At 41.7% G+C, this 16,110-nt stretch overlaps 1 protein-coding gene across 1 annotated transcript; it reads left to right on the top strand.

The window, feature by feature from the left end:
• The first annotated feature begins 808 nt into the window (after positions 1-808).
• BSPH1 (binder of sperm protein homolog 1) lies at positions 809-8,867 on the top strand. The gene is made up of 5 exons (XM_040252416.1): positions 809-1,041; positions 6,084-6,104; positions 7,109-7,138; positions 8,034-8,165; positions 8,555-8,867. The coding sequence occupies exons 1-5, from the start codon at positions 1,002-1,004 to the stop codon at positions 8,695-8,697; spliced, it is 366 nt and encodes a 121-aa protein (XP_040108350.1). The 5' UTR covers positions 809-1,001; the 3' UTR covers positions 8,698-8,867.
• Positions 8,868-16,110: the final 7,243 nt, after the last annotated feature.

Below are 16,110 nucleotides of genomic sequence, written 5' to 3' on the forward strand. Positions count from 1 at the left end.
GCCCCCCGGTCCCGATTCTCACACCCTCCTGGGTTTCTAGGTTGAAGTGTACCTTTAAGAGAGTCGTTTTCCGCCCTAGCTGTCTTCACGAGCCTTCTTTAAGGTTTTGCTTCCAAAATCGCTGGATTATCTGGGGACTGGCCCGATTGTTTTGGCTCCAACCCGTCTGTAGGATGAGACTACAGTTCCCCCAAGGAGGGTTCTCTGTAAGTGGTTACAATCAGGGGCAGTTTGGGTGGGATAACCCCATGGTTAATGATGTCCCAAGGGGATCTCATGCATATCTATGAGGCTCATAAAATTCAGTCATGGATATATTAATGGGGTCTTGCGGGGGCTGGGATCATAGACAAGAATATTAATGAACAGAGGAGAAAGAGTTCCTGGATATGGAGTTACAAGGAAGTGGACAGGTTTCAGCTGGACAATGAAGCTCCTAGAGCCTGAGAATTTTCTAGAATGAAGGGAAGTGTGTGTGTGTGTGTGTGTGTGCACGCACGTGTGCACATGCACTCAGTTGTGTCCGACGCTTTGCAACCCCATGGACTGTAGCTGCCAGGCTCCTCTGTCCATGGAATTTTCCAGGCAAGAATACTGGAGTGGGTTGCCACTTCCTAGTCATGGGGATGTTTCTGACCCAGGGATCAAACCCGAGTGTTTTGCATCTCCTGGGCTGGCAGGCAGATTCTTTACCACTAGCGCTGCCGGTAGTTTGGTTTTTTTACGAACGAGAAGAGAAAGCAACAATTACTATAACCGAGTCCAAGTTTGTACTGCTCGCTGCATAGCTGACCATTAACCTTACTTCTCAGAGTTGTGGGATGTAAGTGACCATAAACGGTGTATTGCTCGTTCCCGGAACTGTGAGGTCACCTGTGACTCATTAGCTAGATTATCAAGGGCCACGAGAGAACAGTGGCTCACGCCGAAGGTTCACGGAGCGTACACTGAGATGTTTGTATTCCTGAAGCAAACCTGCTTCCCCAGGCAGCCTCTCTGGCATGCTGCAGGGGATTCTTCAGCCCTGGCTTTCAAAGACTGGTAAGGTCCAAGATTTGGATGAATCTCTGACTGCTCCCGTGATCCTTGTTGTCATGGAAACAACTGGAAATTCCTTGTGATGACTTCTAATTCTTGTCTTATTGAATGCCAGCTTATTATTATTTGTGTGTCTGTGTGTGTATCTTCCTATGAAAAAGGAGGAGGTCTGGCTTTGGGGCCAAGAGAGAGAGAAGAGGAAGGTGAAGAAAGAGGAGGAGGTGAAGGCAGAGAAGGCAGGTGAGAAGAAGAGGACGGGGGAAGGAGGGGACTGGGGTTGAGGGAAAAACAGAAGGAGAAAGAGGAGGCGGGATGGAGGGGAGGGGACAGGGAGGAGACAGGCGGCGTGGCTATAAACTCGGGAGGGTCCACTCCTGGCGGGCTGCTCCTTGGAGGAGGGCATGGCGCTGCCCGTGGGGCTTCTGTCGGTTTCCGTCTACTGGCTCCACAGTGCGGCCGGTCTCCAACATGGAGGTGAGCAGCGACGTGACAGTACCTGGGGTTGGATGCTTGAAAACCTCCCCCGCCATGTGTAATCAAATCAGGGGCGCCAGGAAGGGTAAGGGCCATCTCTATCTCATGTTCCCTCAGAAAGAAAAAGATACTCTGTATTTTTTTTTTAATAAAATAGACACAATGCACTGATGAACTTATTTTTTTTTTAATATTAAAAAAAAATCCTTTTGGCATGTGGAATCTTAGCTCCCTGACCAGGGATTGAACCCATGGCCTCTGCATTGGCAGCATGGAGTCTTAACCACTGGACCATCAGGGAAGCCCTAGGGTGTTTTTTTTTTTTTTTTCTAATAAGATGATTCAACAAAGAGCAGGAATGTGAATTAGAAAATTTTGTTGACAGAAATCATGTTCCTTGATGACCACGTGTCTTCTTTCATGCTAATATATTTTGTTTGTGTACTTTTGTCTTGTTTTTTGAGGGGGTTTGCTACACAGTGAGGCTTGTGAAATCTTAGTTCCTGGGGCCCTTGGCAGTGAAAACATGGAGTTCTAATCACTGGTCCACCAGGGAATTCCCATGCTAATATATTTTAAATGCCTTATGGAGAGGTTTTTGAAAATGGAACTAATTTTTGGAAAGACTATTTAATTCTTTTTACCAAAATCATGTTGCCTTCAACTGCTATAAAGTGACAATAAAAGAAAGGATTTCATTATGGATACATTTCTTACATGTCTGAAGAGACTTACATAGAGTTGTCAAAACAACTTTTTCATGGAATGGCAAAAAACTATGATCTTGCACACACTATTTTCAAGTATTTTTCAGGTCATCTTTGCATGGAAAGACAAGTCAAAACATAGTGTTGATTAAAATTTTTTTTTAAAGGAAAAGATGCTCTTGGTATAACCATGACTACTACTGCCTTATCAGTTAGATTTTTTACACTTGTAGAAAAACAACACTTTTGCTTATACATAGGTTTTTTACAAGATGTCACTTTTGTACATTCATAAGAAGGAAATTATACATGAGAGAAGCTAGTTAAGATGTTCCTAAAATTTCTCTACTTGTTGTGTCTGGCCTTCTGAATTATTAAAGTCATATTTTTCCATATAACATTATCTTTTGGCTGCGCAGAATCTCAGTGATGGCAGCATTTCTTGAAACAACGCATAAAACAAAACTCATTGGTGCTGGGCCCGAGCCAGTCTTAACAAGTAGGTAGTGGTGATCTACTTTGAATCTTTGAAACTATTGCTTATTCACTGCCTCTCTCTCCTCTTGTAACCCAGAAGTTAAGAAAGCCTATTCTTGCCTCTGAGGATTTCTCTTTTGAGCCACAGACATCCATACTACTCGTTTTGACGCTGACTTCTTGAATACCATCATCTTTAGTGCAGGCATAACCACCACATCTCCATAGCAACCTGATCTGCAGATAATAAGATGCCAGCAGGTGTAAGGGGGCATTCTGATATTGGAAATGTTCAAACATGAAAAGCCAAGTGTTTTAGCATCTTAGGAGTGATGAGATAGTAGGTTTTGGATCCTGTATGGTAAAGAATCTGCCTGCAAAGCAGGAGACCCAGGTTCAATCCCTGGGTTGGGAAGAGTCCCCTGGAGAAGAGAATGGCTGCCCACTCCAGTATTCTTGCCTGAAGGACCCCATAGACAGAGGAGCCTGGCAGGCTACAGTCCATGGGGTCGCAAAGAGTTGGACATGACTGACCACCAACAACCTAAATCACCTGTGTGTCTGTCCTGAAGTTGGACATGTGACTGACCTGGCCAGACTTCACAGAAGGCTCATCCGATTGATCTTGTTCCAGGGTGAGAAATTTGCCATGCACAAAGCATAATTTCTCCACTAGAACAAGCTTTGAGGAGTACTCAGGGATCCCATGACAGTGGGGTCACTGAGGGAAGGACAGTCCAGGCGGGCAGACCCTGACATGCCATGTGAACCCAGAGTTCTGGGATTGTCATCTGTTGCCTGTTACCATTTCTGTCTCCTGTGGGGTTGGACCGCCCACAGGCTAACAGTAATAGTTAAACTTCAGCACGGTGTTAGTCGCTCAGTCGTGTCTGACTCTTTGCAATCCCACGGACAATAGCCCACCAAGCTCCTCTGTCCATGGAATTTTCCAGGCAAGAATACTGGAGAGGGGTGCCATTTCCTTCTCCAGGGTGGGTGGCTACAGTCCTCGGGGTCACAAAAGAGTCGAACATAACTTAGCAAGTAAACGTTAGTGACAACATTCACAGAATGAGTTTGACTGGTTTAGATGCTTCATATAAAGTGGAATCAGGCAATGTTTTTCCTCCTAGGTCTGGTTTATTTCTCTTGGCATAATTTGCCCTCCAGATTCATCCACATCTTTGCCCATGGCCGGATTTCCTTCCTTTTAAGGCTGAAAAATATTCTGTTGTGTATATAAACCACGTCTTTACCCATTCATCATCGATGGACATATAGGTTGTTTCCGTGTCTTGGCTTCCGCGTGATGCTAGTTCAGATCTCTTCAAGATCCTGGCTTCAGTTCTCTCAGATAAATACCCAGATGTGGGGTTACTGGATCCTATGGCAATTCTATTTTGAATCTTTTGAGAAACTTCTTAGTGGCTGTGCTATTTTACATTCCTACCGCGAATGCTGCATAATTCTTTGCTGCTGTGATTAGGTCAGGTTTCCTTTTAAAAATATTTAAAGTCTTTGTGTCGTGCAAGCATTTCCATATACTCCAAAGAATTGTCTTGTGCCCTCCCTTCTGTGTGAGTGGAAGAAAACATTTCTAGCGTTAAGCAGTGAGGCTCACATAATACTTTTATATAGCACAGGTGATACTGTGAAACAAGTATTGGGTTGGCCACAAAAGTCTGCTCGGGTTTTCCCATAAGACATTATGCAAAATCCTGAAATGAAATCTTTTGGCCGACCCAATGTCTTGTACACTGGCTTGAATCTTATTAATGATGACAGTTGTGATGAAATGATGGTGATGATGATGGTGGTGATAATATTTCAGTAGTTATAACATTCTTGGTAACAATAGCAGTTACAAGCTATTAAGTTCTTTGTTTCAGGCACTATTCTAAGTACTTTATATGTGTAATAATCTGTTCCTCCTAACAGTTGTTCAATCACTCAGTCATGTCCCATTCTCTGCAACCCCATGGACTGAAGCCCACCAGGCTCCCCTGTCCTTCACTATCTCCGGGAGTTTCCTCAGACTCATGTCCAGGGAGTCAATGATGCCATCCAACCATCTCACCCTCTGCCACCCCCTTAACAGTCCCTGGGGTAGGTAAAGTTTTGGTCCTCATTTTATAGAAGAAAATCTGAGGCACTGTGGTTGGAAACAGTGACTGACTTTATTTTCTTGGGCTCCAAAATCATTGTAGATGGTGACTGCAGCTGTGAAATTAAAAGACACTTGCTGTTTGGAAGAAAAGCTATGACCAACCTAGACAGCATATTAAAAAGCAGAGACATCACTTTGCCGACAAAATCCATCTAGTCAAACTATGGTTTTTCCAGTAGTCATGTATGGATGTGAGAGTTAGACTATAAAGAAAGCTGAGTGCCAAAGAATTGATGCTTTTGAACTGTGGTGTTGGAGAAGACTCTTGAGAGTCCCTTGGACTGCAAGGAGATCAAACCAGTCAGTCCTAAAGGAAATCAACCCTGAATACTCATTGGAAGGACTGATGCTGAGGCTGAAGCTCCAATACTTTGGCCACTTGATGTGAAGAACTGACTCTTTGGAAAAGACCCTGATGCTGGGAAAGACTGAAGGCAGGAGGAGAAGGGGACGACAGAGAATGAGATGGTTGGATGGCATCCTGAATATATGGACATGGAAGCCTGGCCTGCTGCAGTCCATGGGGTTGCAAAGAGTCAGACACGAATGAAATGACTAAGCACAGCACATCGCAAGCTTGAATAAGTTTTCCACTTGATGGTAGAAAATAATCAGGGTTGTTGTAATAAGAGAAAGCCTTATCATTGCAGTACAATTGCTACCATATTCGAAGTGCTTGCTAACTGCTCTCTACTGGGCAGAGGCCAAAACATATGTTTTTTATTTAATCCTCACAACAAACCCGAGAAATTGTTGAAAAGATCCTTTTTTAATAGATGCTAAAACTAATTGGACCTCATTTTAAGACAGTTAAGTAAATGGTTGCTTCAAATTGTACTTTGCTAACAGTACTGAAAAGAAATAGAATAAAACAAAACAAGAAATAATGGTGAAATGATAAAATACATTTTTTCCTATTATTGTGTGATTTATTTTGTAGGGAAGGTGGAAAAAGTAAATCCTTTACTTTTGCCTGCTGAATTTCTTTGTTTCAAAAATAACTTTAATTGTGCCTTATTCACTCACAAAATTTGGAAAGTACAGTTAAAGCAAAAGGAAAAATTAAAAGTCACCCACAATAACACCACTGGAAATAAACATTGAATTTTTACCTTTAAAATATTATTTTTAATAGAATAATTTGGTAAAGTATTTATTTTATTTTATTTTAAAGGCTAAATCTAGTGAAATGAAAATTTGTTTAAAATTGTGTCTTTCAGATACATATTTACCAACTATGGGTGAGTTGAAAAGTCTTTTAAAATTTTGCAATAAAATGTGAAGCAATTGAATACTGTACTTCTTTTCCTGGTAAGAAATCATATTTTTCATGAAACTGCTTTATTATGTGCTTGTGTATAAGATAAAGGACATTCCATGTTAAAAATAGCTAAGGAAAAAAAAGAAGAGAGAAATCATAATTTTACTGGATGCTTTACTGATAATACTTTTAGGTCATCAAATATTTTCATTACATATAATTTTATAACATGATTTCATTTTTGCAAAAATAGCATCTTACAGAATGAAATAAAACAGAAAATGCCTTTTGTCATCTGAAAACAAAGTATAAATGTTTCCATATCTATTTATATGCTCATCTTTTCTGATGCCTGTATGATGTTATAAAGCTGTATTTTGTTTTAAAATTCCCTTAGTGATTGATATTTTTGGATTCTTTTCTCTTTTCTTTTACTGTTATGAACCATGCTGAAATGAACATCCTTAATCCTAATGTCATTCCAACTAAAAGCAGGAAACCACTGAGGTGTCTATTGTAAATAGAACCGATGAAAATCATTGGAAGGAGGTGGTCCTCATGTATGTGCGATTTTCAAAAGGAACTTATCTGTAAGCCTACAGAACATAACAGGCAAAATTATTTTATGGTTGTATACTTAAAGTCCTTAGGAAGACTAGTAGATGACTAGCTTTAGAAAGAGAATCAGGCTATATGACTGAATTGCAGATAGACATATTAATCCATTAATCATTAGTTTTTCTCTATACTGGTAAGAACCAACTAGACACTGATAGAAAATGAAGTCATTTGTTTTATATCAGTGTCACAAAATGTTTTGGGATTACATCAGCAAGAAATATGCAGGACTCATATAAAGCAAATGATATAATCATATTGAAGAACAGAAACCAAATTCCTAAGAAAGTAGAAGATCATGCCATATTCTTGGATGGAAGACAGGAGAATGATGAAATAAATGTCGACTTCAAATTTATTTTTCAGAAACTATAACTCATCTCCCAGAAGTCAAAGGTAAGTTGATCAGAAAACTTCTGCTAAAAAGCATTTTTTTAAAAAAATTGTAAAAATGGGGAAATCAGTGGGATATTTTCCTGGTTAAAAAAAATAATCTTTTTCCTCCTTTCATAAAGTGTAATATAGGGACTTCCCTGGTGGTCCATTGATTAAGAATCTGCCTTGCAGTGCAGGTGACTGGGGTTCGATCCCTGGTCAGGGAGCTTAGATCCCACACTGTGCAGCCAAGAAACAAAACAAAAACAAGATGGAAAAACCACTCTGAAATTTCACTGGCACTACCTGTTTCTACTCTTTAATTTCTGCCAGTCTAATAGAAAAATACCTGATTTTAAAGTTCATATAGAAAAAAAATGTCCAATAGTAATTAGGAATATTATAAACAAAAATAGTGCTGGGGGTGAGAAATACCTCGTATTAACATTATCAAGTATGGAAATAAACCACAAATATAATAGTATAAATAGTTGTGTGTGTTTGTGCCTATGTGTGTGTGTGAGGATGAGGGTGTATGATGGTGAAAGAGAATGAAGAAAAGAGATATGGCAGGAGGTGGTGGTAATCATTTAATAGATAGATGCCCACATTTACGTTTCTAAGCTTAAGGTATATTTCTGGAACTGGGGTTAAATGCTGAGCAAAATTTCAAGACTGTTGATGCCATAGAAAATAGTGGGATGGATGTAGGAGTATAAAACAAGCAAACAAAAACCCTTTATTAGTAGAGTTCCCACAGCTCCGCTATATTGTGTGACTCAATAATGTTCAATAAAATTGGGTCCTGATTCTGAATTCTGAGTACAAACCCCCTTCCAGCCCCCAGCAGGAAAGTAATGTAACATCTCAATGAACAGTCCCAGAAAGGGATGACCTGAATCCTTGTTTTCTCTAGAGGGCAAGTGTTTCTTTCCATTCCGCTATAGAGATGGAATCTTCCATGACTGTGTCCAGTTCAAGGTAAAACACAAGTGGTGTTCCTTGAATGAAACTTATGAAGGATATTGGAAGTACTGTTCTGAAGAAGGTGAGAGTCTTGACTTGGAATTCAAAGTGGTGATATTGGTCTTGGGGGAGTGGGCTGGGGGTGGGTGAGATCACAAGAGGGTTCTGCAAAGGGAATTCACAGTCAATTAAATTGTGAAATAAGGGATGCATTGTTCTCTGACGGTCAGAAAAATCACATTGCACCAAGAATCTGAGTGCTTCAACCGTGTTACCTTGAAAAGAAACCTTTCAGCAGAACCTCAATCCCTCACCAATACTGTTTTGCATATGCTTATGGTGGAACAGAGTAGAGCAGATGGGAGTGGGAACGTGTGTGTGCGTGTGTGTGTGTGTGTGTGTGTGTGATGGCAGAGACAAGGTACAAAATAAAAAGAGTTCTTATTTTGATTGCTTCTCTTTTCTCTGTAGACTTTGCAAAATGTGTGTTTCCCTTCTGGTACAGACGCCTCATTTACTGGGAATGTACCGAGGATGGGGATTCGTTTGGGAAAGCATGGTGTTCACTGACCCGGAATTATAACAAGGACAGGGTTTGGAAATACTGTGACTGATGGTGAGATTTATTTAGGGGAGGGCATGAAGACGTTTAATTGTTCTCATGGGAAAGATTGTACAATTTTGATTGGGAAAGGAGCATGTAAAACTCTCATTAAAAGAATTTTATTCTGAGATACGAATGGAAGGCGATTGGCTGTAAATAAATTGGGATTTTGATTATGGACCATAAGGTTTTGATACATATATTCTAGCCTCAGTACTTTAACTTGCTGATTGTGTAAAATTGGGTCCTTTTAAAAACGTGTATGGACTCTGGGTGGTAATGATGTGTCAATGTGGGTCCATAGATCAGAACCAATGTTGGGGAATTTTGATTATGGGGAGGCTGTTCATGTAAAGGGGTGTGGGTTATATGAGAAATCTCTGTATCTTCTACTCAATTTTTCTGTGCACCCAAAACTTCTCTAAAAAATAAAATTTATTAAAATTCATTGCTTTAATAATTTTTTTAAAACAGAAAAAATAAGTGATAATTGAGACAGGACTGAAGGTAGAAACATGGGTGTTGACTAGATGAAGTGTTGGAATGAGGCTCAGACTTCCCTGGCAGTCCAGTGGCTAACACTCCACACTCCCAGTGCAGGGGGCCTGGGTTCCATCCCTGGTCAGAGAACTAGATCCCACAAGTTGCAACTAAAGATTCTGTACACTGCAACTAAGACCCAACATGACCAAATAAATAAATATTAAAATAAAAAAAAGAATGAGGCTTGGACTTCCCTGGAGGCGCAGTGGGTAAGAATCTGCCTGCCAATGCAGGGAACACTGGTTCGACCCCTGGTCTTGGAGGATTCCACATGCCACAGAGCAACTAAGCTCCTGCGCCACAACTACTGAGCCTGTGCTCCGGAACCTTTGGAGCCACAACTAGAGAAAGCTTGCGTGTAGCAACAAAGACCCAGCACATCCAAAAATAAATAAATAAAATTATTTTAAAAAATAAAAATGGAGTGACTATGGCTCAAGTATTCAAATAGAGCCAGGTGGCCACTGTGGATGGATGTCATTTCAGATACGTTCCTCCATCACAGAGAACTTGAATTTTCAGACTCAAGAGAAACTGGATATAGAGGAAAGAATGCTGCTGCTCCTAAGTCATGTCAGTCAGGTCCGACTCTGTGCGACACCATAGACGGCAGCCCACCAGGCTCCCCCGTCCCTGGGATTCTCCAGGCAAGAACACTGGAATGGGTTGCCATTTCCTTCTCCAATGCATGAAAGTGAAAAGTGACAGTGAAGTCGCTCAGTCGTGTCCGACTCCTAGTCACCCCATGGACTGCAGTCTACCAGGCTCCTCCATCCATGGGATTTTCCAGGCAAGAGTACTGGAGTGGGGTGCCATTGCCTTCTCTGAGAAGAAAGAATAGATGACCCTAAAGTTGAGAAAGAGAAAGCATACCATATAGAAGGATCTGGTGGGTTTCCTTCACGTCACCTTCACTTGCACTTGTCAAGAACCAAACTTTCTTTTCTTTCAGCTCTGAAGTTTTCACCTACTTTGCAGTGCTCATGAGCCTCTTCTAATATAATTTGCAAGAAGTTGCTTCTCTGTCTAAATTGTGTCCCTGGTGGCTCATCTGGTAAAGAATCCACCTGCAATGTGGGAGACCTGGGTTTGATCCCTGGGTTAGGAAGATCCCCCTGGAGGAGGGCATGGCAACCCACTCCAGTATTCTTGCCTGGAGAATCCCCATGGACAGAGGAGCCTGGAGGGTTGCAGTCCATCCATGGGGGTTGCAAAGAGTCAGACACGACTGAGTGACTAAGCACAGCACTGTCTAAATAAACCAGCACCAACTTTTGTGGTTTGTAAGCAAGATCCCTGACTAATGGAGCATGCCATCGGATTGAGTTTTAGTTCCTATGCCTTGGGACAAAGAAAAAGTTTTTTAGATACTGACTAGGAGGTAGAGTTTCAGGAGGAAGGGAGAATATCGTCCCCCGTGGTTTTGCAGAATTTCAAGATTCTATTTACAAGAACAGCATCACAAACAATCATTTGTTGAACACTTGTAAGGAACAGTACTCAGTGCCAGTTGACTTATACCCTTTTTAAGGTCCTCGGGTAATCTCTGTGTACATTCAGCTTTGAGCCTCTCTGACCCACTCTGTTCATATGTCATCACAAAGGTACATTCGCGTGATTTCCCTGCACTGAGTCTTCCCGCCCTGTTCACATTCTCTTTTTTTCCTCTTTCAGTTCAGCTCAGTTGCTCAGTCATGTCCAGCTCTTTGCGACCCCATGGACTGCAGCACACCAGGCTTCCCTGTCCTGCACTGCCTCCCAGAGTTTGCTCAAACTCATGTCCATTGAGTTGGTGATGTCATTCAGCCTCTCATCCCTGGTCACCCCCTTCTCCTCCTGCTCTCAATCTTTTCCAGCCCAGGTCACACAATGGGAAAAAAGAAAATCCCATTGGCAGAGGACATCTATTTCCTAAACACCTGTGATCTTCCTTAAGAATTCATTGATGGTCAAAGAATATATTTGCAGCAAGCATGTCATCAAAGGCATATATTTACTAATCCAGACTGTGCCACTTATGACAGGCAATTTCCTTGACCTCTCTAAGCCTCGGTTTCCTCATCTATAAACTAAGGACAAGGACTTCCCTGGTGGTTCCGTGGCTCAGATTCTGCCCTCCCAAACGCAGGGGGCCCAAGTTCAATCCCTGGTCTGGGAACTAATTCCCACACGTCACAACTAAGAGTCCACATGCCACAACTAAGCTCTGGCAAAGCCAGATAAATCAATATTTAATCAAATAAAATGAGAATATTACTAAAAATAAAATAAGCACGGTAGACGTCTCATGGCTCACTGTGCACATAAAGCGATATACTCCGTTCCCATTATTTGCCATAGTTATGCTCAAAAAAGTTGCCATGAATGCTGAGTTAGTGCCTCCTGACTCATGGTTCCAGAGCGAAATACGGGGTGACACGTTCACAGCATGGGCACCAACTGATCAATACACAGCTTGGATTTATGTGTTTCTGTTTAAAGACAGCTTATTCCATACATATTGTTGGTTCACTCACGCTGAACTCACAGCCAACAGCAGCGTAACTGAAGCCCAAAGGAATCTCATCTCACACGTGTATTTCCTCCAGGTAATGCATCACAGCCTTCGTGGGCTTAAGACACCAGAGTGTGTCAGCACTATACTCAGAAGCGTTTTAAACAAAAAAGCACCAAAAAGAAAATACAACACACGCACTGCGAAAGGAACCACTTATAGTACGAAGGCTGAAGCAGGAAGGCGGAGTTCGGTTGTCTTCTCTCTCAACACTGAGATCCCCAAAGGTATCATTGCTCTGCTCTTCTGTGAAGGACTCTGAAAAGGCAGTGTGTGCCTATTGACTTGGTAGTTCTTAATACATTCCAGCAAGCAAGTACATCTACAAATGTGGGATCCATGAATAATGAGACCCACAGAGGATGCAACTGTATCATGCATGTTTCCTAACACTAGAAAGTAATCAATAAATATTAGCTATTTTTGTTACTATTGAAAGAATTAGGAGCTAGATAGATAGGCACTTCCCTCTTCATAGTGTTGATGTCTGCAGCCTTCCACATATACACATACATGTTAGTCAGTCAGTTCAGTTGCTCAGCTGTGTCTGACTCTTTGGGACCCCATGGACCACAGCACGCCAGGCTTCTCTGTCCATCACCTACTCCCAGAGCTTAGTCAAACTCATGTCCATCGAGTTGTTGATGCCATCCAACCATCTCATCCTCTGTCGTCCCCTTCTCCTCCTGCCTTCAATCTTTCCCAGTATCAGGGTCTTTTCCAATGAGTCAGTTATTCACATCAGGTGGCCAAACTATTGGAGCTTCAACTTCAGCATCAGTCCTTCCACTGAATATTCAGGACTGATTTCCTTTACGATGGACTGGTTGGATCTCCTTGCCGTGCAAGGGACTCTCAAGAGTCTTCTCCAACACCACAGTTCAAAAGCATCAATTCTTCGGTGCTCAGCTTTCTTTATAGTCCAACTCCCACATCCATACATGACTACTGGAGAAACCATAGTCTTGACTAGACGGACCTTTGTTGGAAAAGTAATGTCTCTGCTTTTCAATATGCTGTCTAGGTTGGTATAGCTTTTCTTCCAAGAAGCAAGTGTCTTTTAATTTCATGGCTACAATCACCAAATGTACCAGATCATATTTTAAAATGTATTCTTACTGTCAGAAAGACAAATATCATATGATGTCACTTACAGGTGGAATATATACATATATAAAAAATGAGCTTATTTACAGAACAGAAATAGACCCACAGACATAGAGGTTGGAATTATCAGAAACAAAGTACTACATATAAAATAGACAAAGCAAGGATCTACTATATAACACAGGAAACTATACTCAATATTCTCTTACAACCTATAAGGGGAAAGAATTCAGTCCAGATATATATATATGAAACAGAATCTATATGTATTTATATGAACCACTGTGCTACTCACCTGAAACTGACATGACATTGTAAATCGACTATACTTTAATTAAATGCAAAAACAACAAACTAGTTAATTAATTAAATACTGTAGATCATGGTTTTTTAAAAAAGAAAGTCTGGAAACAGACTTTCTTCTTTGTGGACCCAGAAGGCTCGTAGTTTTTCACGAGGGATAGGTGATCCTCTAAAAAGAATGCTTCTGATTTGTCTTTCTAGTCTGGAATTGTTGGTAGAAAGAATAGTCTTTGAAATGGGTTTAACTCTCTCAATGGAGACGGGCAGAACCTGCAGTGAGTGAACCCAGGTGCCAGCAATTATTCTTAAGGTGCAAAGAGAGCGTGGTGATTACGCCAGGCAACAGGGATCACTTAACTAATTAGAGCTTAGGGAATGGTGGACCCTTAGAGACCTCTGGTGGTGATAATCTAAACAAAGGTTTTTCAGAAATAAAAACAACATCTTGCTAAAAGACCTATGACACGGAAGATCCAAAGGGCCAAACTTGAGCCCCCATGCTAGGATCAAAGCCTAATTTCTCAGCATGAGTCAGTTCATAGACTCAAAGCCTCTTGAATGAAGGGGAGGCTCGATCACCATGGAGACACACACTGATGCAACTCCATAGGTGTACACTGTAATCCTCCTTGGAAGACTTCTCCAGAGGAGCAACAGTGTTTGGTGTGCAGGAGAAAGTTGCTGTTGTTCAGTCACTAAGTTGTGTCTGAGTCTTTGCGACCCCATGGACTACAGCATGCCAGGCTCCTCTGTCCTAATTCATTATCTCCTGAAGTTGGCTCAAACTCACGTCCACTGCATCGGGGTGATGCCATCCAGTCACCATATCCTCTGCCGCCCCCTTCTTTTGCCCTCAGTCTTTCCCAACATCAGGGTCTTTTCCAGTGAGTCGGCTCTTCGCCATCAGGTGGCCAAAGTGTTAGATAATGGGAAATACCTAAACTTTTCAGGAGCTACTGAATACTGGTTTTGAGCGAGGGTTCATTTTCAATTGAATACAAAAACAACAAACTAGTTAATTAAATACTGTAGATCATCGTTTTAAAAAAAAGTCTGGAAACAGCATCTTTGTGGACCCTGAAGCCTTGTTGTAGTTTCTCATGAGGAATAGGTGATCCTCTAAAAAGAATCTTCCATTAAGAATGGAAGATCCAGTAATTAGAATGGATGATTCCAGGAACACGAGATTGAATCCTGACTTATGTTCCCCATGCTCTTGGCTCAGTGTGATACCAAGTATCCCCTGCAATGATTTTTCCAGGTACCAGGAGTAATAAGGGCTTTTCCTGGTGGCTCAGCTGGCAAAGAGTCACCTGCAATACGGGAGACCCAGGTTCAATCCCCTGGGTTGGGAAGGTCCCCTGCAGAAGGGAGTGGCAACCCACTCCAGTATACTTGCCTGGAGAGTTCCATGGCCAGAGGAGCCTGGAGGGCCGCAGCTCATGGAACCGCAAACAGTTGAACTTGACCGAGCCACTAACACACTGTTTTCATGTGACTTATCTCACCCAGCATGATGCCTCTGGGTTCATCCATGTTGTCACAAATGGCATGAGTTCCTTCTTTTTTAAGGCTGAATATTACTGCATTATATACAGCTGAGCACAGCACACAGTTACAGTTATACGTATATAATGATATAGATCATTTTCTTTATCCATTGATTCATCAATGGAGACATTGTTTCTGAATCTTGGCTGTTGTGAATAGTGCTGCGATGAACCTGGGGTGAGGTGCAGACATCTCTTCAGGGTAGGGACTTTATTACCTTTGGCTGTATACCCAGAAGTAAGATTGGTGGCCCATATGGCAGTTCTATTTTTAGTTTTTAAAGAAACCTGCAAACTCTTCTCCACAATGTCTGGGATAGACATTTTTTCAAAGACTTACAAATGGCCAACAAATATGTGAGAAGGTATTCAACGTCACTCATCATCAGGGAAATTCAAATCAATACCACCATTAGATATCATCTCTCACGGGTGGGAAGGTTATCATCAAAATGTCAAAGGTTAAGTATTGGCCAGAGTGGGGAGGAAAGGGAACCCTCCCATGTTCTCCTCAAGAAATCCACTAGGGGTCAGGCTTGAGCCCATCACCGTTCAAGCTCCATGTAAAAGAGAAAAATTCTGCTTCACTGTTGGAGTAAAGCATGGTTTTGTGAACTTGGGAGGCCCTTTCCAAGAAGGTCATGTCGTATGGAATCAGACAACGTGAGGCTGGAATTCCCAACCCACATTTTCCCAGTGGTTACGCTTCAGACAAATTGTGTGTTTTCAACCTTGATTTCTCCATCCACAAATTGGGTTCATACTGTTGCTTACCTTACAGAGACTTTGATTGGATTATATAATACGGTGATGATTTTTACATAATGATTTTATTATTAGCTGTCGTAACAGTTTTCTAACAGTGTGCGTGTGTTAGTCCCTCAGTCGTGTCCAACTCTTTACAACCCCATGGACTGCAACCCACCAGGCTCCGCTGTCCGTGGGATTCTCCAGGCAAGAATACTGGAGTGGGTTGCCATTCCTTTCTCCAGAGGATCTTCCTGACCCAGGGATCGAACCCACATCTCCTGCAGATTTTCCTAGCAGTAGCAAAGATTAAAGCAAACAATTATTGAGCACTTACTCTGTGCCAGGGGAATTGTTTTAATTGCATTACATAGAAGAACCCTTATAATACAGCAATCTTATAAATTAGGTGCTATGTTTTTTTTAATATTTATTTTATTTCATTTATTTATTCGGCTGTGCCTGGTCTTAGTTGCAGAACATAGAACCTTCGATGCAGCACGTGGGGTGTAACTCCCTGACCAGGGGTTGCACCCAGGCCCCTGCACTGAGAGCGCAGAGTCTTAGCCACTGGGCCACTCGGGAAGTCCTTAGGTGCTGTTGTTATTCCATCTTGTAT

Source organism: Oryx dammah, unplaced genomic scaffold (genome assembly GCF_014754425.2).
Source record: "Oryx dammah isolate SB20612 unplaced genomic scaffold, SCBI_Odam_1.1 HiC_scaffold_13, whole genome shotgun sequence".
NCBI lineage: Eukaryota > Metazoa > Chordata > Mammalia > Artiodactyla > Bovidae > Oryx > Oryx dammah.

Excerpts from the sequence above, each read along its gene's own strand:
- BSPH1 (XM_040252416.1), top strand. The coding sequence starts at position 1,002 with ATGCTGCAGGGGATTCTTCAGCCCTGGCTTTCAAAGACTG. Across the intron at positions 1,042-6,083 it reads GCCCTGGCTTTCAAAGACTG|ATACATATTTACCAACTATG; the intron begins GTAAGGTCCAAG and ends TGTGTCTTTCAG. Across the intron at positions 8,166-8,554 it reads GAAGTACTGTTCTGAAGAAG|ACTTTGCAAAATGTGTGTTT; the intron begins GTGAGAGTCTTG and ends TTTTCTCTGTAG.